The sequence below is a fragment of the Planococcus citri genome, chromosome 3, assembly GCF_950023065.1.
Source record: "Planococcus citri chromosome 3, ihPlaCitr1.1, whole genome shotgun sequence".
NCBI lineage: Eukaryota > Metazoa > Arthropoda > Insecta > Hemiptera > Pseudococcidae > Planococcus > Planococcus citri.
In genome coordinates this window covers 74,480,028-74,501,463 of record NC_088679.1, presented here as the reverse complement: position 1 = coordinate 74,501,463, position 21,436 = coordinate 74,480,028, and the positions used below count along the sequence as shown (strand labels likewise).

At 33.7% G+C, this 21,436-nt stretch overlaps 2 protein-coding genes across 2 annotated transcripts; one reads left to right on the top strand and one right to left on the bottom strand.

The window, feature by feature from the left end:
* The first annotated feature begins 278 nt into the window (after window positions 1-278).
* LOC135839156 (uncharacterized) lies at window positions 279-5,460 on the top strand. The gene is made up of 4 exons (XM_065355057.1): window positions 279-469; window positions 2,574-2,640; window positions 3,844-3,896; window positions 4,891-5,460. Exons 1-4 carry the CDS (start codon window positions 443-445, stop codon window positions 5,365-5,367), a joined length of 624 nt encoding a protein of 207 aa, XP_065211129.1. The 5' UTR covers window positions 279-442; the 3' UTR covers window positions 5,368-5,460.
* A 4,591-nt stretch (window positions 5,461-10,051) lies between these two features.
* On the bottom strand, window positions 10,052-20,699 carry LOC135839155 (uncharacterized). The gene is made up of 4 exons (XM_065355056.1): window positions 20,500-20,699; window positions 18,907-18,976; window positions 16,239-16,324; window positions 10,052-10,638 (listed from the first exon to the last, which is right to left on the bottom strand). Exons 1-4 carry the CDS (start codon window positions 20,524-20,526, stop codon window positions 10,192-10,194), a joined length of 630 nt encoding a protein of 209 aa, XP_065211128.1. The 5' UTR covers window positions 20,527-20,699; the 3' UTR covers window positions 10,052-10,191.
* Between the last annotated feature and the right edge of the window lie 737 nt (window positions 20,700-21,436).

Below are 21,436 nucleotides of genomic sequence, written 5' to 3'. Positions count from 1 at the left end.
TGTGTGGTGTAATACATAATTTTTGCACAATTAGGTGTTTCTTGATTAAGTATTGCGTGAGGTCCGATTTCCTTCATTGTGAGTAATCCGAGCCGGGGTGAGTGTCCTCAAGAGTATACTGCGATTAACGTCATTTTTCTCCCACTATATTATTTTATCATCGTTCAAATGGATTTCACACAACAGTAATTGAAACTTGATTAGGTAATTTTCAAGGCTGGGCTAATTAGCAATCTACACAATGTTCATGGAATTGATTGATATAAAAGTACGGTGAATGCTTTGTAACAATTTACATTCTTTTTTTGCATACACAATCAGACGTGCAGCATTAAAATTTCAACTCGAGTTTAGTAAGTTTAGGTAGGTTGGAATAATATTCGGTCAAACTTGGAAGAAATTTTACGTGGTTTTTCAAATCCAAGGTAAACGTGATTCACAGATGGATAGGAGAGCAAACGTGAAGTGGGTAAGTGAATAGTCTATGTACACATTCTTTGCATTTCAATACACGTGGTGGTGCCTTACGATCAGTATGAGCTTGGTCAAATAAGTAGGTACCTAATATGTAATAGGAAAAAAATTTTAAAAAATCAGATACGTGATATTCATTAGTCGAGTTTGATAAGGTGCATTGATTTCTTTCTGACTGGTAAAAATTTAAATTTCACTTACCCAGCTAAGTATGTCTTCAAAAATGATAGAATTATGATGAAGTTGGGAAATAAGAAGTGTTGGTGACTGTGCCCTTGGATCGGATTCTAAAAATATTTTTTGAGAGACCAAAAAAAAATTTCCGAGTCAAAAAATTGGAACATCCTTTCTCTCGCACCATGTAAGAAAAAAATCATGTTTTCACGCGAAAATTTCTACCGATTCGATCGTATGTTGACCAACATTTTTCGAAATTTTAGCGTTGTATTTTAATAGCCCGAAAGAAAATTTTCAACTATTGTTATTCCGAAATTAGAAGCTTGCAGGCAAGATTTTTTCTCCTGAATGTGACCTCAAGATATACCTAATATTTGTGATATGCATACTTGAATATTTTTTTAAGTAGTTGGTCAAGGTTAAAAATTAAAAAAGTTAATTGTTTGATAGTTTTTCTCGTTCGTTTTCGAGCGCATCAAATTGTAGGAAATATCCAACAGCTGATTTGAAAATGTTTTTAATGACAGGTACTTGAGGTACTTCAAACCATCCTCTATCCTCATTTATGTATTTATGTTATGGACCAAGTCCGAAATTGTACAATTCGGGGGTGGTACAGCTAATTTTGTACCATGGCCGAAGTGTTCGGACCAAACGTGAGAATTCCTTTTTTATCGGGCTTGGTTCGTACCATGCCCGGAGGGTCCGAACGAAGTGTTCGACTTCGTACAACCTGTGTTGTGCAAAGTTCGAAATATAGTTTTATAATGGATTAATTCGAATATTTATTGGCAACATAATATTGTGTGGTGTGTCTACACGATTATCTGGCTCAACAAAAATTGTTTGAATTTTTAGGAACCTCCAGTGAGTTTTCAAACCTCTCTAAAAACAAATCGCTATAGAATAAAGTTCAGCGCCTATAACTTTAGTGGGTAGTTATTGGGCACCCCATTGGCTATTTTGGGCGGTTACATTAAAATTTCAGAAAGGTTGGTTTGACGAAAATGTTAGGCCCATTAGTAGGTAAATTTCCAGAAAGTGAAGAAATTAAATTTTCAAAGAAGACCGTGCGGATAAGTGCTGAAGTTGAAAACTCACCGGAGGCTCCTAAAAATTCAAATTTCAATTTTTTCGAGCCAGGTAAAATTGTAAATATTCTTACAGGTTCAATCTATTCTTTCTTTAACCCCCCCCCCCGTGCAGGACCATGACAATCGTAAGATTAATTGAAGAGCTCTATTCCAAATTCCAAAATGGGCCAAGTCATTTTTTTTATTTTTTCAAAAAAGGCGTTTTAAATTTTTGATGCTGAATTTACGTATTCTGTTTTCGAAGTAACAAGAAGTGTGGAAGGTCGGTGCACCTTTCCTCTCTTTGGAGATAGAAAAATCGCTCGTAGAAAAATTTACTACCTCGAACGTTTGACTTAACTTACTTCGGATATAAAAATCTCGGTAAAAAGTGTTAAATCCGCTGTTTTGAGCTGTCTAGTAAACTGCACATTTCGTATTTTTTTTTCAAAATGAGTCAAGTCACAACAATTGAGGTAGGTACGAAAGTTCTCCTACCTGCGATTTGTTAGTACCTAGTACAGGGTGCCCAGAAATATCATGAACCCCTAAAAAAGTTTTCTGTCAAATATTTCGGTTGATCACAGTGAATGATATTATGATAGCACATGATTGGTTGTTAGACTGGAGAGATAACATTCCACCAATCATATGCATCCATTTCACGTTGCCAACATATTTTTATGAAAAACCTTCTTTGGGGTTCACGATGTTTCTGGGCACCCTGTACCTATACCTCTCTGAACCACCAAATCGCGCTGCTAAGTGATATAACTCATTTTTTTTCTAAATTACTTGACCTACTTTGGAATAGAGCTCTTCAATTAGGTATTCAAAATTCTTTTACAGATTTACGCGATTGGTGCTGTTTTAATCATCACAAATGCAGCGTCTGGAGTCGGTGGTGACATACCGAGTAAGTGAATGTTTTCAAAACTTATTAGAAAATGGGTGTGTTATTCGTTGTAAGTTTTTAAGGAATATTATTACATTTCGCGCCATTTGTGCAACTTTTATGGACTTGAATTCGATGCATCGACCCCCCCCCCCCCCCCCGCGAATATCATGCTCAGGCGTCAGGCCCATTGAAAGGCACGAGCGCGGAGCTATTTGGATTTTGTTGGAGAGGAGGTGTAGTTTTATAAAGTTGTTGACTGAATCTAACTACAATGGTGCTGTAAAAATAGTCTGTTTATTTTTATCGAAGATTTTCCAAACTGACATACTAAAAAGTTCGGAGCAATAGCTATAATGCTAGATTATAAAGTAGGTACACACAAGCTAATGCTAAAGAATTCGTACCTTCCTTTTTTTTTTTTTGAAACTTTTCTTGTTTGTTTATAAAAAAATTATATTCCATATCCATAGGGAAAGGGAGAATTGAATACGATTTTTTCAAATCAGTAGATAAGAAGATGGTATCGAACTTGGCCAACTGAAGGTTGCTATCAATGTTCAAAATTGAACTTCTTGAACGTATTTTGATTTTTTTCTTACCAAATTTTCAGTGATGTAGGTACCTAGTTTTTCTTCTACTGTAAAAAATATGGATTCGCGATCTGGTGTTTCTTTTTTATTCAAGTCAAAGACGCGGGGAAGAGAACATAACGTTTATGTTTGAGCGAAGCGATTGCGCAAAACGGTTGGAAAATTTTCGATATATGAAATCAAAATACTCGTTTCTATTGCATTTTTATCAACATAATTATTTATATTCATAGTCTACTCGTATTTTCAACCTTTATGTTTGGTAAGTAAGATCGCAAAATGTCTGGAAAATGTTTTGAAATTTCAAAATTTGTTCAAAAATCTCCAAGATATGGACTTCATTAAAACAAAATATTATGTACCTACATATGTAGTTCAAAATATTGTCAAAAAAATCGGCCTGAACAACTATACCTAGATATGTATTGTTACCTATCAAGTACCACCAACATTCTTTATTTCCCCATTTCCCCGCACTTACCCTAATTAAAACAAAATATGTAGGTAGTTCAAAATGTTATAAAAAAAATCGGTCTGAACAACTATACCTAGATAATTTATATTGTTACCTATCAAGTACCTATACCAACATTGTTTATTTTCTCGCACTTACCATCTTCGTTTTTTTTAGATAATACTCCACTCAGAACTGAATGTTGTCTTAGACTGGCGGGAACTTGTACGGTAATTTGTACAAAAAATATAGTAAACTGCTTCCTTAAGAAGAATCTAGTACGAATTACTACGCTATTTGATAACTTGAACAAAATTGAAATGTATTCTACAGTACTTTGTGGTAAATGTTCTGCTACCTAGTAGATCTTCTTTTACCACACAGTATAGCAATGTCGATTCCCTAGAATAATCGCTGTGGCATAGGCATTCGCCTCACCCTGTTAGGGTACCACTTAATGCGATTTCCAATGTCCTGTAAAGGATATGGAATCACGACAACGATAGCAATCATTACACTGCAATCGAGTTTGTATTACCATATTATCTACACTAACATGTAAACATTTTTACATGATGCGCTATCAAATCCTGGCCAGGCCATGTTACATATCAAAATGAAGGTTTTTTCAAACCCAGCTAGGTATATCCCTTAAATATAAATGTACAACTTGAACCAAAATGAACTAGAACTAGAAAATGAAAAAAAAAAAGGAAAAAACTGAAACTAAAAATTAAAAAATATGTACCTATGTAAATAAAAAATGGAACTGTTATTTTTTAGTTTTTCCTCCCTTGTTATTTTGAACTGGTCTTTCATTAAAAAAAATTTTTCAAAAATGTGCAAAAAGTTGATAAATTTTTGTATTTAGGGAATTAATTACTTCAATTTTACCAATTTTTTTACCGAAAAAAACGCTAACGACGAAAAAAAGCCCCAATAAACGCGAAATTTCTCCTTTTTTGGCACAAAATAAACATTTAATAGCATTTTTACACCCAAAAAAAAGCACTACCAATTTTCACCATCCGCCTCAGAATGGAATGAATTCCAAAGAAAACGTATTTATGCCGTATAGGGTGTAGCTATTTTTACTAAAAAAAAAGCGTTATCATAAAAATCCTAGCCCTAATTATGATAATTCGTACCAGATTCAAACGTAGTCATATTAACAATATGTAGGTATACTATTGTATTGTAAAATGTACTATTCTTTTCTTTCAGTGTATTAATATGGTGAAAAGCAGTCAATACAAATTTGAACATATTTTTCCCATTAAAACAATAAATGACACGGTTGCGCTAAAATTCAATGTGAAAGCGGATCGCGACGCTAATCTGCAATTTTACGCTGAAGGCCGGAAATTAGCTTATGAAATAATCCTGGGTGGAAGGACTAACACGTTATCAAACATAAAAAAAAAGCTAGGTGTAAAAAATTGGTCAGGGTTAGATGTTTTTGAAGAAGTTGAATATGCTGAATATCTGTTCGCAGATGTCGTGTCACCCAACGAATGGCGCGAATTCTGGGTTCAAATTAAGGATGATACAGTAAAAGTAGGAAGAAAGGACGAAAACGCATTCATGGAATTAAAAAATGTAATCAATGTACCGGTTACAGAATACAGCGCTGCTGGTTGGGGGGATAATAAGGTTTTATGGAGCCTTCCTTGTATCCAGGAAGAAGATTTCTCGTGGTGAGATTTTTGTTGACGAACGGTATTCATGTTTTAAATCACATACTGCCTATGAAATTACGAGTAATTGACCGAATAAACATTTTTGAAGATTAAATATGTATTGTCTTGAATTGTTCGCTTTTCTTAATTGATCTTCCAGATTGAACTGAGTGTATTTATCTTTCAAATTTCCCATGGAGTATGGACCGAATTTTCATCATTTTTAAAAATACCTGAAAAATCAAATTCAGCGTCCGAAATTAGACCTGATGGTGTGTTTTTTGATACATACTAATCTTGATTCTGTGAAAATCTATCGTCGAAAAGATCCAAGTTAGTGAAAGAAATAAGATGTGTCCCTGCAGGTTAACGAAGAATACACCGTTAAACTGAACTCGCCAATCTTATTTAGCGTAAACAATGCTTAGAAATGGTGATGCACGCGAAATTCTTTCAGTTGTGGAGGAAGTTGCCTATTCGCAAGGCGCAGAAAATACACGAAACACGACGCGACGCGACGTTTTTTAGGATCTAAGAAATATCAACGCCGGTTTTAGTCGATTTGAAGTTGCTGATTGTGAATTAAGCCAAGATTTCTTGAACTATGGACGGTAAGTTGGCATCATTGAGTAGAATAAACTGTAGAATTGAACTCAGCGGTCTCAATTTAGTTGAAAACCATTTTTCAGCCGCCTAAATAAGGAAATAGACATTTTAATTTGAAAAAAAAAATGAAATTCTATTAGCTGTCGAAGAAGTTGCCCACTTACAAGGCGCAAAAAATACATGAAACACGGCGTTTTTTAAAAATTTGAGAAATATCATTTATTTGTGCAATATCGACGTAAGTTTCAGTTAATTTACTATTTTAACGGTGTTTCGGTAATTAAACGTATTTTTACAACATTTTAGCTTTTTTTTAAATGAATAATTTTTAGTGGTTCATATTAGGAACCCAAAATTCACTTTTCGAACTTGGACATTTTTCAGAAAACAATTTTTTCGATACACTTGAAATTTCTAGAACATTTTGAGGCTTTGGAATATACTTACTAAATAATAGATAGATGTATCTAGGTACATTTAAAGCTATCAACGAAGTTTTTAGCTCAATTACAGCGACCATGGCATTCAAAAACAAAAATGTGGTCCATATTGGGCTACTCGTATTAGTACCATCAATTCTACAAAGGTGTAAGAGGGTAAAAAGACCTTAAGCACTGAGGGGATAGAGTACTTATAGATTTGTGTTGTTTCCTGGAAATATCCCTTAGAGTAAGTATTTCTACTAAATACTCCTTAGAATATAACTACCCCGGCTATGGGCGTGAGTAGGAAAGTATGATTTACGCTCTTAACAGATGTTCACACACACCATATAAATAATAACACAGACGATAATGCATAAATATATAATGTGTGTAATATTTACAACACAATTAGCAGGAACAGTAACAGTATGAATACATCAATGAATGTAATTATACCTACTAGTTGACATGTGGCTAATATCTAATCTAGTACACTCGATCAGTGTATGAGTGAAAAGGTACTTCTCATCGGAAGTTCCCGATAGCATTCAACGATGCAATCTTAATCGGATTTGTGGTGGAAATGGGACACTGTCCACATTTCCGTTAAGCGTAAGTAAGATCAAATGTAACACCGTTACCCAATCCATACTTACTGTACCAGGTCCTTAATAATAAGATAACACTAACTAGAACTAACTAAACTGAGAAACTAAACATAAACACTTAACACATGTGAGTAAAACTTATAATATACTAAATGAGCAATTAACCAATTAGTCAATGAATAACATGCCCGCGTCAACTCGAACACATTATTGACTTTTCCAACACTCGTAGCTCAGCTCAAGTAAAGCTCTTTAATACAAGTATGGAAATAGATTATGCTCTTAAGAAAGTCTTAGCATTTTGCGTAAGTTTTACGTACTGCGCATGCACAAATATGTTCACATTGTACAACGTCGCACCCCATTGGTTGCTCCAACGCGTGACGACACCAACCTGCCATGCGCAGTACGTAACACATATGTAAAATGCTATGACTTTCTTAAGAGCATAATCTATTTCCATACTTGTATTAAAGAGCTTTAAGCTCACGCGGCCAGCTTACGAGTATAGAACGCAGTGTTACCAGTACAACGCAGTGTTACCAGGTGGGTTCCCCTATACATGTAACATACGGCATAGTAGTATATCACAAAGTATGTATCTGATATTAAAAGTACCTACCTACCTATATTTTTATGGCCATTCTTAAAAGCTCTCACCTGATATCTTTTCTTTAAAGTTTCAGCGATTTTTGGCTGTATCATGTACTTACCAAATAGTGATGGGATATTATCGATATTTCGGGATATCGATATCGTCAAAATATCGGAGGTCTGATATCGATAATATCGATATATATCGGATGTTTTTGATGTTCATAAAAAGACCATAAAACAGCTGATTTTTGATGAAAATTGAAAAGAGAAACTGAATCATCTCTAAGCTGTTTCTATTCCTTATTTTTTTGCTTTTTCTGTATTTAGCTACCTATTTGGCGCTTTTTAAAATAATGGTGACATTGATGACGTAATTGTCAACATTTCATCATTCTACAGATATGGCCCATGGCTACCATTAATAGCTGTGATAATCACTATTTTACTCTAAAAGAGTCTGAAAATGCTCAAAAAGAGCAAAAAAATACCTCGCACAATTTATTTGCGGGATTTTTGCATAATTTATAAAAATTTTCCGATAATCGATTATCGGCTTCAAAATATCGATATATATCGACGGCGGCAAATATCGATATATATCGATAAATATCGATAATATCCCACCACTATTACCAAAAGCATCAAGATATAACCATCCAGGGTACAGATAATTTGATTAACAGTTGAATAAGCCGATTGTTACCTACTTCATGAGCAGATTACCTTATTTAAATTATGATCAATTAAATTGAAACGAGAAGTGTGATTTCCCCTCCTTATTTTACAAGTTGTTCATTTGAACCTGAAAGCAGCTCCTCCCAAAATGTCTTATCAGATACAGCTTTTACCAAGACTAAAAAGCGTCGGAGTCAATGGTTTATTGGTAGAATATGAAGATATGTTTCCGTACGATGGTGAACTTGGAAAAATACTCGTATCATCTGAATCACATTACTCTAGAGAAGACGTACGTATAGTAGGTCATCATTAAAATTGATACTAATACATCAAAATAGGTTCGTCTATCAATAAGACGATGTGAAGTCAGGTATAAAGTAGGTATAACTAATGAATGACACAAGACACAATGTAATAGCTACGAGAGGTATATTAAGTAGGTATTTTATTGACCAAATTTTTAACAGGTTTCGCGATTTTTGAAGCACTGCGTCGAACTAAACGTCGAAGTTATTCCACTGATTCAAACGTTCGGACATATGGAATACATTTTGAGGAAACAAGAATTTGGAAGATCATAACATTAAAAACAGGACTGCAACTAGAGACAACATATCGCCAGCGCGTCTGATCTGGTATTTTTCGTCATGATCATACTGCCACACCAATGCTGGCGTTTTATTTACTTAGCTCATTTACTCATTTGTTAAAAATTTTCTGATGAGATAACTGTAGACCATAACATACAAAATATTTCAATCGAATTGAGATCAGTTGGAGCCATTAAAGCAATAATCCAATAGCTTAATTTCTGTTTGGCAGCCAAGAATTAATTTCAAAGTTTTATTTTATTTTTTACATTTTTTTATACCTATTGGGCGTGTGTATAATGGCCAGGATTTTTACGCACAGTTCAATTTTTTTATACTTAAGAAATTTTCCCTAGTCCAAAAATTTCATAAGAATAAATTCGAAGTAATCCTGTAAAAATTGTTTTCAATGTTCTCGAAGTATCTATTTCTATTCATTTGAAATGATTTTTTACGCCAATAGGAGTGTTTTTTGAATGACTTAACGTAATTTTTGCAGTCTTTCTTCGTAATTTTCAAAACTTTTATGTTTGACAAATTTTTGGTGAGATTTTGTTTGAATTTCGCGATTTACGTCAGCTGTTTTGATAATTTTTTGAGCTTCAAAAACTTCTCAAATTTTAGAGTTAGAAAAAAAATGAACATAACAAAATTTGTTTATTTTTTGACGTAGTACGTACATATTTACTATTTCTCTTTATGTTCATCTTCATATTCCAACATCTGATTAGGTGGTAAATACTTATTTTTTTCCAAAATGAAAGAAAATTCTATGCTACATCTCGTGCTTCAAAGCAAAAATGTTTTTATTACATATACAAAATATTTGCGAAAAAAAATTTCAAAACACGAATGTACGAGTAAATTTTCACTGAATCAAGATTACAATAAAGCTGGACAGCTAAGCAAAGCTTATATTGCATTGCCATCTAAATTGAGAAATTTCTAGTTTTTTAGAGAACATTCAAATGAAATGAAATTTCATATCTCCGAGGGGAACCAATAGTATGCCACGCACACTAAAAAAACACCATCCGGTCTAATTTCAGGCGCAGAATTTGATTTTTCGATTCTTTGGGTATTTTTAAAAAATTATTAAAATTCTGTCCATAAGGTATTCGATGGAAAATTTGAAACAAAGGGCTAAATACACGCTCAGTTCAATCTGAAATATCAATTCAGAAAAACGAACAATTAACACATTATTTGATCTTGAAAATTTTTTATTCGGTCAATTACTCACAATTGCATCGGCAGTAGATATACATATAAGTACGTAGGTATGCTATTGTATTTAAATCATGAATACCGCCCATCAACAAAAATCTCATCACGAAAAATCCTACTCGTAAGAGAATAGAGGAAGTTTCCATAAAGCACTAGTCTCCCAAGCAGAAACACTGTAGTAATTAATCGGTACTACGTATCGATATTTAAATTGTATGAATGCGTTTTCGCCCTTTCTTCCTAATCGTACAGCTCCATAGTGACTAATTGTAACCCAGAATTCGCGATAATCCCAGGGGTGAACCACATTTGGCGTTGGTTCTTCAACTGAGCGTTCAACAGCAAAATCTTTATTCCTTCGGATGACTGTTACCGTATTCCCCCTTCCACCCAAGTTTATCTCATAATATGTGTCTCCTGGTTGCGGGAAGATTTTGTCTGAAAATAGCATATGAGCGTCACGATCCGCTCTCACTTTGAATTTTACCTTAATTTCCCCATTTATTTCTTTGATTGGAAAAAAATGTCTATAATCGTATCCGGCGGTTCTCACAACATTACCCTGAAAGAAACAGATATGTAAGTAGTACATTTTACAATACAATGAAGTACGTTTTGGTACACTGCGACATGACATACTACAGTCATTACTAAATTGCGATAATATTGCTAATTGTATGACTACTTTTGATGCAAAACAAATAATTACTATACATCTAGGTACCAAATACGAGTATTATATTAAAAGAATAAAACGTATCACTTGAATAGCATCTTGAAAGTATGGTGAAAAATGTGGTATAGTTTTGAGAAAAGAAGGAAGTTAGATGGGGAATTTTACAGTGAAGTATTGGCAATTTTATTTGAGGAAAGTAACAGAGGAAAAATAGACATGAGAAAGGTAGGTAGGATCGGAAATATGGGTATGGAAAAAAGAGAACCGGGTTGGGATCGTTGGTAGGTAGGAAAAATAGGTAACCTCTACTATACCACTAATAAGTATTTAAAATTCTTGATTCAGAAAAATCACTTTCCAAATCAAACACGAAAAAAGGGGATATACATTGACCAAATGGTCAATAATTTTAACCAAAATCAAAGGGACTCGACATATAGTCGGGGAGCCCACTTAAGGATAAATTGCACCCCCCCCCCCCGGCGATCTTCCGGGACAACTTTTTTCTTAAAGGGGGAGTCCTAAGGAACATTTCTAGCCCTTGTACTCAAAAAAAAAGTGGCCCTATTTACAAAATGGCGGCCATTTTGATTGACAGGTCAGCCGAAATCGCAGATTTTACGTTCCAACATAGGACTTGCTCAAAATTTTTCAAACTGTACAAAGGTAGATCGAAAGATCAAGCAAAAGTTTATCAGCTGTCAAAATTTCAAGTGCCAAAGTGCGTTTTTCGATTTTTGGTGAATTTTTGAAAATCAAATTTAGGCCAAAAATGTGGGAAAAAATCAAAATTTTACCAAATTGACCAAGAAAGCTGAAATTTTGGATATACCCTATTTTCGACATGCCAAATCGATTGGAAACTGTTTCAAACCGTTTTGAGCAGTTCTGGAGCCTCCAGTAGATTTTTGAAACTCGAAATTCCCACAAAATTTCACCAAAATGGAGTTGGAAAGCTGAAATTTATTCTGAAAACTAATTTCAATACGCTACGAAGTCAACTGCAGGGGAGTTTCAAGTCGTTTTGGAGCCTCCAGCGATTTTTTGAAAATTACTGGAGCGTCCAGTAGATTTTGGAAACTTGAAATTCCTGCAACATTTTACCAAATGAAGTTGGCAAGCTAAAATTTACTTTGCAAACTAATTTCAATACGATATGAAGTCGACTACATGGTGGTTTCAAATGGTTTTAAATGGTTTTGAAGCTTCCAGCTACTTCTTGGAAATTTCAATTTTCCAAAAAACACCATAGCTAAGACCTCTCAAAAAGTGACTGGAAGCTTCAAAACGACTTGAAATCCACCAGCAGACGAGTTCGTAGCGTATTAAAATTAGTTTGCAGAATGAATTTTCACTTTCTAGTTTCTACCTGCGTTTGATGAAATATTTAGGAAATTTAAAGTTTCAAAAATCTACTGGAGGCTTTAGTAATTTTCAAAAAATCGCTGGAGGCTCCAAAACGACTTGAAACTCCCCCGCAGTTGACTTCGTAGCGTATTGAAATTAGTTTGCAGAATAAATTTCAGCTTTCCAACTCCATTTTGGTGAAATTTTGTGGGAATTTCGAGTTTCAAAAATCTACTGGAGGCTCCAGAACTGCTCAAAACGGTTTGAAACAGTTTCCAATCGATTTGGCATGTCGAAAATAGGGTATATCCAAAATTTCAGCTTTCTTCGTCAATTCGGTAAAATTTTGATTTTTTCCCACATTTTTGGCCTAAATTTGATTTTCAAAAATTCACCGAAAATCGAAAAACGCACTTTGGCACTTGAAATTGTGACAGCTGATAAACTTTTGCTTGATCTTTCGATCTACCTTTGTACAGTTTGAAAAATGTTGAGCAAGTCCTATGTTGGAACGCAAAATCTGCGATTTCGGCTGACCTGTCAATCAAAATGGCCGCCATTTTGTAAGTAGGGCCACTTTTTTTTTTGAGTACAAGGGCTAGAAATGTTCCTTAGGACTCCCCCTTTAAGAAAAAAGTTGTCCCGGAGGATCGACGGGGGGGGGGGGTGCAATTTATCCTCAAGTGGGCTCCCCGACTAATAGCATGAACAACAAAGCGACCCGCGCAACTGTGGCGAAGCCGAGGTGAGCGGACACAACGCCCGCCAACACTAAAAATTGTCATCCAAAAAAGTCTAATACATATGTACTTGGGCACTACTTTTCTTTTCATTATTTAAATTAAAATTTTTCTTCTCCAAACAAATGTGGGCTGGCAACAATAATATTTTTCCCTTTTCCCCCTCTTTTTCTAAAACTTGTCCATTTTAATAATATATGTACTTATCCTTTCTAACACATAAGGAGGTACCTTTTAGAAAATTCATGTTTGTTTGTTTGTGAAGCATAAGGATAGGACTAGCTCGGATACATTTTGATGAATCTATGATCATTTTCTCGTTGAGTCGGTCATTTCGCACCTCGGGAGTGATAAGGTTACATCTCAAAAAAGTGAAATTTTACAGGAGAGTGATTTTCTGTTTTTTAAAAACTTGATTCATTATTTTTATCAACTTGAAGGGCGGTTTTCGAAAAAGCGATAAGTCAAAAATTGTGATTTTGAGATAAATGATGTTTTTAGTGCCCATTTCAAGGCGCGATGCACTTGGAGTATGACACCTATCCTGCATGTTGTATTGGTTCTATCTCAACACGTATGTGTTGGTTTTGTGGTGTAACTCAAGTTTGCAGCGCTTCTGTGGCAGAAAAAGTAAACTGACTTATCGCCTTTTGGAAAAACGATTTTTCATGTTTTCATTTATATGATAGAACCAGTGTTGCAAATTGATGTAAGTCAACTCTAATTCACAATACAGAAGTATATGACCAAAAAAATTGATTACAAAAAATTTTACCTGTGTTTTAAACAAAAATTAAGTACCTATTACAACACTATAAATTGAAAAAAAGATTTTTGATTAAAAAAAAAATCTTACCACTATTTCGGCAATAAATTTACGAAAAAAAATGTTTACCTGCATTTTGGCGATAGAATTGGCAAAAATCAAGTAAGTATTTATCTACAGCACTATCATTCAAAAAAAATGTATCTGCATTTTGGCAATAAAATAAAAACGAAAATATAGTACATATTACAGTACTATCTATTAAAAAAAACATATTCGCAGCTCTATTTTGGCTATAAAAGTAAGGAAACGAAGTAATCATGACTTATCGCGTTTTGGAAAAACGATTGCAATCCGCAACTTACAGAAAAGCTGGATTGTACGTAGGTAAATAGGTATTTTGGGTAGGTTAGGCATTAAATAGGTGAGATATGGCCTATAGAACACAATGGCGTGAAAAACTCAATTTTCAAAAAACTTGACTTATCCACTTTTGGAAAACCGCCCTTCACTTATATTTAATTGTGAGGAATGAATAGCACCTGATTTTAAGGATCTGGTATCCTACCTTCATTTAGCATAAGAACACTTTGAAAAATAAAATCTTAAAGAGGAAATATTTCAATGCTTGAAAAACATTTTGAGTTAGAACCTTTCATTAAAGTAGTTTCAGTTAAACAAAGTTGTAGAGAATTAAATTTTCAATCGACATGATGTCGTTAGTTTTTTTCAAGAGTGCTTAGTTTTTGAGTTTTTCTCAAAAAACTAAAACTTCATTATATGTGCAAATTCATCTTTCTGAAAAGTGATCAATTTAAAAAAAATTTTCCATTTGGTACAAACCAATACAAAATGCACTCCTTGTGACTATTTCCAACTGACAAACATTCAAAACAATCAAAACTGTTTGTTAACACTTTGTATGTACAAAATTTGCTCAAAAAACAGGAGGTTTTTTAGATGTATCCATAACTCCAAACAACTTGCAATGTTGTTGAGATTTTGAGTTAGGCCATTTGCGTTTTTTACAAGATCTAGATAATGTACCCAACTCAAAGTGTAATTTTTGGTTGAGGGGTGGTCATACAAACCCCAAAAATGTAAAAACGTCAAAATCAATTTTTTTTGAGATGTAACCTTATTATTCCGGAGGTGCGATTTCAAAAGTCAAAAGTCATAAATTTTTCAGGAGAGACAAAAAACTGTTTTAACCAAATTGAAAACCGATATCAAACATGGAAAGAGCATACAAAAATACATATTTTGGGTCAAATTTGGATTTCAAAAATTTTGACATCATCGCTATAATACGCCTTACTGTTATTTTTGTAACTGAATCTTGTTTAAAACATCTGAAGGACCTGAAAAGCTAAAACTTTCTAAATGATGAAATTTAATGAATTCTGAAAACAGTTCACTTGGGAATAGTTTTCTGTCTGTTTTATACTTACTTAAGAAGAAAAATGTTTTATTGAAAAAAAAAACATAAAGTACAAAAATTCGAATAATAACTTCGAAAAAATAATAATACGGATGATGCTTTGACACCAACTCATTTTTAAAACCTCGTAAGTCCGGACTTATGGGTTTTTAAAAATGACTCGATGTTGAATCAGCACGATTTGGCGGGAAAATGAGCCTCACCAAAAGTAGTTCCATGGTCATCCAATAGAGCTCGCTCCATCCTGTCAGAATCGTAAAAAAATGTGAAAAATGAAAAATTTGTGACTTGTGGGACTTTTGAAATGGCAGACTCCGTTTCAAATGAAATTCAGTTTTGCTGTTTCATACCAAAAATTATTTATAACTATTACTTTTTTACCTGCTTTCATCGCATCTATTTACCTAGTACAATAACCAACTATAGGTACAAGTGATACCTACGAATCTTTTCAAGTCCTCAGTCACTATGTGGTTGTATAAGAATTCCCCAAAAAAAGAGGATTTTTTATCCAAATTTGAGGCACCCTCTTGCCAGGTCCAACAGACCTCGCTTGTTTGTTTGTTTGTTTTTTTTTTCGTTTTGGCGTGATTTTTAATTTAGTTCCAAGTGATACATCATCAGCGTATCTCATCTTGTCAGTATGTATATTATTTAACAAATCAGTTTTTTAGTGAGACAAATAATTTCAAGTTGGGTTTTGCAGTTTCCTACTAAAAAAACACGCTACAAAAATATACGATATAGTAAGCTGGTTCCATAGAGCAGATCTGGTAGGTACGAATCATCATAATACACATCTTGAATCAAACCATCCAAAAAAGTAGCAATTACTAAAAAAATGCTTACACTGCTTACATGATAGTATGGCACAGCCACAGGGATGGAAACCGTAACCGAAATTTTTAACCGAAATGAATTTTAACCGCTAAAATGAGGCAAAATTTGTAACCATAACCATTACCGTAACCAGAATTATAGATTAAAATATGAAACTCGGTTGCAGTGTTGTGATTGCAATACTGTGTGTTATAAGATCTATGTACTAGGTAGGTAACAGAACTTTTATCACAAATTATAGTAGGTAATCAATATACTTATTTCAATTTTGTTCAAGTTACCAAACATTATAGTAATTTGTACTAGATCCTTCCTAAGGAAGCAGCTTACTATATTTTTTTGCACAAATTACCATTTGACAACGTCTTCTCATTGTACCACAACATGAACTACTGCATGCTGCTTCGTCAGTCATCAGTACTCTGCTTGAAGAATTATCTGTAAAAAACGAAGATGGTAAGTGCGGGAAATTGAATATTAGTGTTGGTATACCTACTTATTAAGGTAACAATAGATAGTTGTTCAGATCGATTTTTTGATAGATAATTTTGAACTACTTATTGTGTTTTAATTATGTCCATATCTTGGAGATTTTTGTACAAATTTTGAAATTTCAAAACATTTTCCAGATGTTTTGCGCTCAAAGGTTGAAAATACGATCATACATTATGAGAAATAATGTTGATAAAAATGCAATGGAAATGAGCATTTTGATTTCATACCAGAGATTGAAAATTTTCCAACCATTTTGCACAATCGCTTTGCTCAAACACTTAAACATATTACCTAAGTATATGTGAGGGCGCATACGGAAAGGGACCTAACGACCAAAAAAAAAAAAAAGTTCTCTGAAATTGTTGTAGGAACCCTTTACAGAGTTCCTACAACAATTTCGGAGAACTTTTTTTTTCTTTTTTTTTTTGGTCCTTAGGTCCCTTTCCGTATGCGCCCTCACATATGTTCTCTTTTTAGTGTGTGTAGCACACTATTGGTTTCGGTGTGAAAGAGGAAAAATTCTTTAGAACGAATGTTCTCTTAGATGAATGGGTCGATTTTTTTGAAATTTCCATACGTAGATGTGGCCTAACGTGAGGCATGGAACGCCGTAATTATAATTGCAATGAGTAGATAATTGCAGTTAATTACGAAAATTTGCACCACAAAAAGAATAAAAAGGGGAAAAGGGTCATATCAAAAGCGAAGCCGACATCTGTTTTAAAATGTAACACTGCAAGGGTCATAAAATATTTTCTATTGTTCAATTTTCAAATTTATTTTTCAAAATTGAATAATGGTAAAGATTTCATCAAAGGCGAAGCCGATGTCAGTTAAATTTCAAAATTTATGTAACACCACAAGGGTCATAAAATAATTTCTATTGTTCAATTTTCGAATGTGCTTTTTTTGAAATTGTGTTGTGCTTTATTTTTCAAAATCGCGTTTTGTTACGCTTTTTTTCAAAATCACATTTTGTTACGCTTTTTAGTTTTTTTTTTAAATCACGTCGCGCTTTTTTTAAAAACTTGTAGTGCTTTTTGTTGCAAGTTCACGTTGTGCTTTTTTCGAAATCTCATAGTGCGTTTTTTTCAAATTTGTGTTGTGCCTTTTTTTCAAATTTGCGTTGTGCTTTTTTTTTGAAAACAAAATCACGTTTTAATTTCGAATTTGCATTGTGAACTTTTTTTAAAAATCACTTTGTGCTTTTTTTTCAAAATTGCGATGTGCTTTTTTTTCAAAATCTTGTTGTGCTTTTTTTTCGAATTCGTGTTGTGCTTTTTTTTCGAATTCACGTTGTGCTTTCTTTTCAAATTCGTGTTGTGCTTTTTTTTTGAAATTGTGTTGTGCTTTTTTTCGAAATCGCATTTTTATTTGGGAAATTGCGTTTAGCTTCTTTTTTGAAATTGCGCCGTGTGTGCTTTTTTCAAAATTGGGTTGTGCTCATTTTTCAGATTCGCGTTGTGCTCTTTTTTGAAATCGCATTTTTATTTTCAAAACTGCGTTTGTGCTCTTGTTTTAAAATCGCAATATATGGTTTTCTTCAAAATCGCGTTGTGCTTTTTTTCAAAATCGCGTTTTCATTTTTGGAATTGCGTTGTGCTTCTTTCTCAAAATTGTGTTGTGTGTGTTTTTTTTTAAATTGCGTTTTGCTTTTTTTCAAGTCGTGTTGTGCTTATTTTTTTGAAATCGCGTTGTGCTTTCAAAATCAAAATCGTGTTCTGCTTTTGAAATCCAAATTGTGTTTTTTTGAAATCGCGTTGTGCTTTTTTTCAAAATTGTGCTTTTTTTGAAATCGGGTTGTACTTTCAAAATCCAAAATTGCGTTGCTTTTTTTGCAATTGGGTTGTACTTTCGTAACGAAATAGGCTACGCACACTGTTAGAGGCGCAGCTGTCTAGTCTTATTTGATTTAATGAAATAGAGATACATATCACCACATCACGAATCTATCTTTACATCACTGGAAATTCGGGAAGAAAAAATTCAATATAAATTCAAGAAGTCCAATTCTGAAAATTTTATAGAAACCTTCAGTTAGGCATGTTCGATACCATCTTGTTAAGTATCTACCCATTTCAAAAAATCGTATTCAATCTTCCCAACGCTATAGAATATCATTTTTTTTTTTTAAACGAGAAAAGTATCAAAAAAAAATGGGTAAGCTACGAATTCTTTAGCATTAGCTTTTGTAGGTCCTTTATAAGCTATTGCTCCAAACTTTTAAATATGTCAGTCTGGAAAATCTTCGATAAAGGAAAAATCGATATTTTTACAGCGCCGTTGTAGTTAGATTCGTCAACATCTTCATAAAGCTACGCTTCCTCTCCATTAAAAAAAAAAATTCAAATTGCTTCCGCGCTCGTGCCTTTCGATGGACCTGAGCATGACGTGGGGGGGGGGTTTGATGCATCGAATTTATGTCGATAAAAGTTGTTCAAATGGCGGGAAATGTAATATTCCTTAAGAACTTACAACGAACAACACGCCCATTTTCTAATAAGTTTTGAAAACATTCATCTTACCCAGTTTGTCACCACTGATTTCAGACGCTTCTGCATTTGTGATGATTAAAACAACACCAATCGCGTAAATCTGTGAACGCATTTTGAATAATTAATCTTACAATTGTCTCTTTCCTGCACGGGGGGGGGGTAACAGGGTATCTAACAGGTAGTGAAAGTAGTGATTTTAAAAATTGGCATAATGAAAGTAGTGGAAAAGTAGCGAATTTAATCAAAAAGGTGATGAAAAAATTAAAAAATTCAAACGTGCAACAAAAACCTTTGAAATATTGAAAAATAAGATTATTTTCGATGAAATTGACAACGATTTTTTTTTATAATTTTGATTGAAATTAAAAAATACTCAAGTATACAAATTTTATTCCTTGAATTGATAAAATTACATAGGTATATTTTCGATATTCGCTTGCTTGAAAAAATCTTGGGATGTTTGAAGACATATTGAAGAAGCGAAAAATTGTAATGTAAAATTCTGTCTCGCCCCACCAGCACTTTTTTCTTATGAAATTCCAAGTATATACATATAAAACTGTCCTGCTAGAGGCCTGCTTTTTTATTTTGAAATTTTGTTAGACGCCCTGTCTTAGTTATAGGTAACGTATGTAATGCGTTAATTTGTATTGTTTTTTAAAAATAATTTTGATCGAAATTTATAAAATGCTTTGTATAAAAATTTTCTTCCGATTTCCGTTTTTTTGAAAATTTTCTTGTGAAAAATTTGAATTTGTCAATTTTCGTATGTGTGCGGAGAGGGGGGGGGGGTTGAGTGGATAGCTTTTTTGAAAGTTTGGTTGAGAAAAGTAGTGAAAAAGTAGTGATTTTTCTCAAAATAAATTCCGTTAGATAGGTACCATAACTTGGGAATATTCCCTTCTCTCTAAATTTGAAGCAGTGAAATTTCACTGCTTTAGCAGTCACGACATTTTGCTTTCTTAAAAGCAGTAGTTTTTTGCTGCAGAGCAGTAGAAAACTACTGCTTTTAAGAAGGCAAAATGTCGTGACTGCTAAAATTTCACTGTTTCAAATTTAGAGAGTTATTAGACTTACTTACTCGACATTCTGTTTTTTCGGAATTTTTCGAAAACTATTTTATCAAATTTGTAAAAAAAAAAAAAAAAAAAAAAAACTGGCCCATTCTATGAAAGCTTAACAACGAATAAGTATTCATCCAAAAGTGGTACATTGGTCCCCGTATTTTATTCCAACTTTTGTCAAAAAATGTTCCCCGAAAAGAGGTGAGGTGTTTATCCAAAGTATGCTTTCACTCATTCATTACATCGAATGAGACCACATCATACAATTCCAAAATTGACCCAATAAGATTTTTTGCCTTTTCAGATTTAGAGGATAGGTAAGTAATCAAATAATAAGCATATCATTTCCGAAATGGTTTTAATGGGCCGGGGGGGTGCGCTGTGAGTCGAAGTGAAACTTGTGTTGATCTAATTCAAGATATCGAAATCATTTTTACATCGCATTTCAGGATTCGAAATTTGTTTCTTGTTTTTTCCGATTATTATTTCAGCAAGCATACTAATCGTCAGATTCCACGTGTATTGAAATGCGAAAAATGTGTATAGACTGTTTGCTTACCCACATCACGTTTGCTCTCCAATCCATCTGTGAATCTCGTTTATCTTGAATTTGAAAACCCACGTAAAATTTCTTCCAAATTTGACCGAAAATTATTCCAACGTAACTAAACTTACTAAACTCGAGTTCATATTTTGACGCCAAACGACTGATTGTATATGCAAAAACAGAAAGTAAATTTTTACAAAGCGTTCATCGTACTTATATATCAATCATTCCATAAACATTGTATAGATTGCTGGTTAGCCAAGTCTTGAAAATTACCTAATTAGATTGCAATAATAACGTGGAAGAAAAATGACGTTAATCGCAGCATACTTTTGAGGTCACTTACCCCGGCTTGGATTAGGTACTCACAATGAAGGAAATCGTACCTCACACAATATTTAATCGAGGAAAACTTAATTGTGCAAAAATGGTATATTAAGTACACCACACGGCCTTTGGTTGCAACACGGAAACACATACCTACACAACACTGTAAGAAAAACGCTTGAAAACTTTTTTTTTTAGAATTTCTAGAAATTTTACTGGTAATATAGGGTTATACACGCATTCATGTACACACCCCCACCACCTCAACGTGCCATGAGGCTTTTATGAGGTGTAAGGGTGACTTGAGACGCATTGGTATCAAAGTTAGACAAACGCCATGAACTTAGTTTCGAGAAAATTGAGGTTTTTTATCAAGTACAAAAATATGCAGTGCTGAATTTTCTACTCTAAGTACTGTAAATTGAGAGTTGAGATTGTCCTTCGGCTTGTCCAGCGCTCATTTGTCCGTCGACTTGGCCAAAGTTCAGACCAGTGTTGTCATACCGAAATTTTTTTTTCGTTACGTTATATTGTTTCGTTTCAGATTCAATGAAATTTTCGTTATTTTTCCGTTATTTCGTTGCACAGATAATTCCGTTACGTTATGTTTTTCGTTTAACGT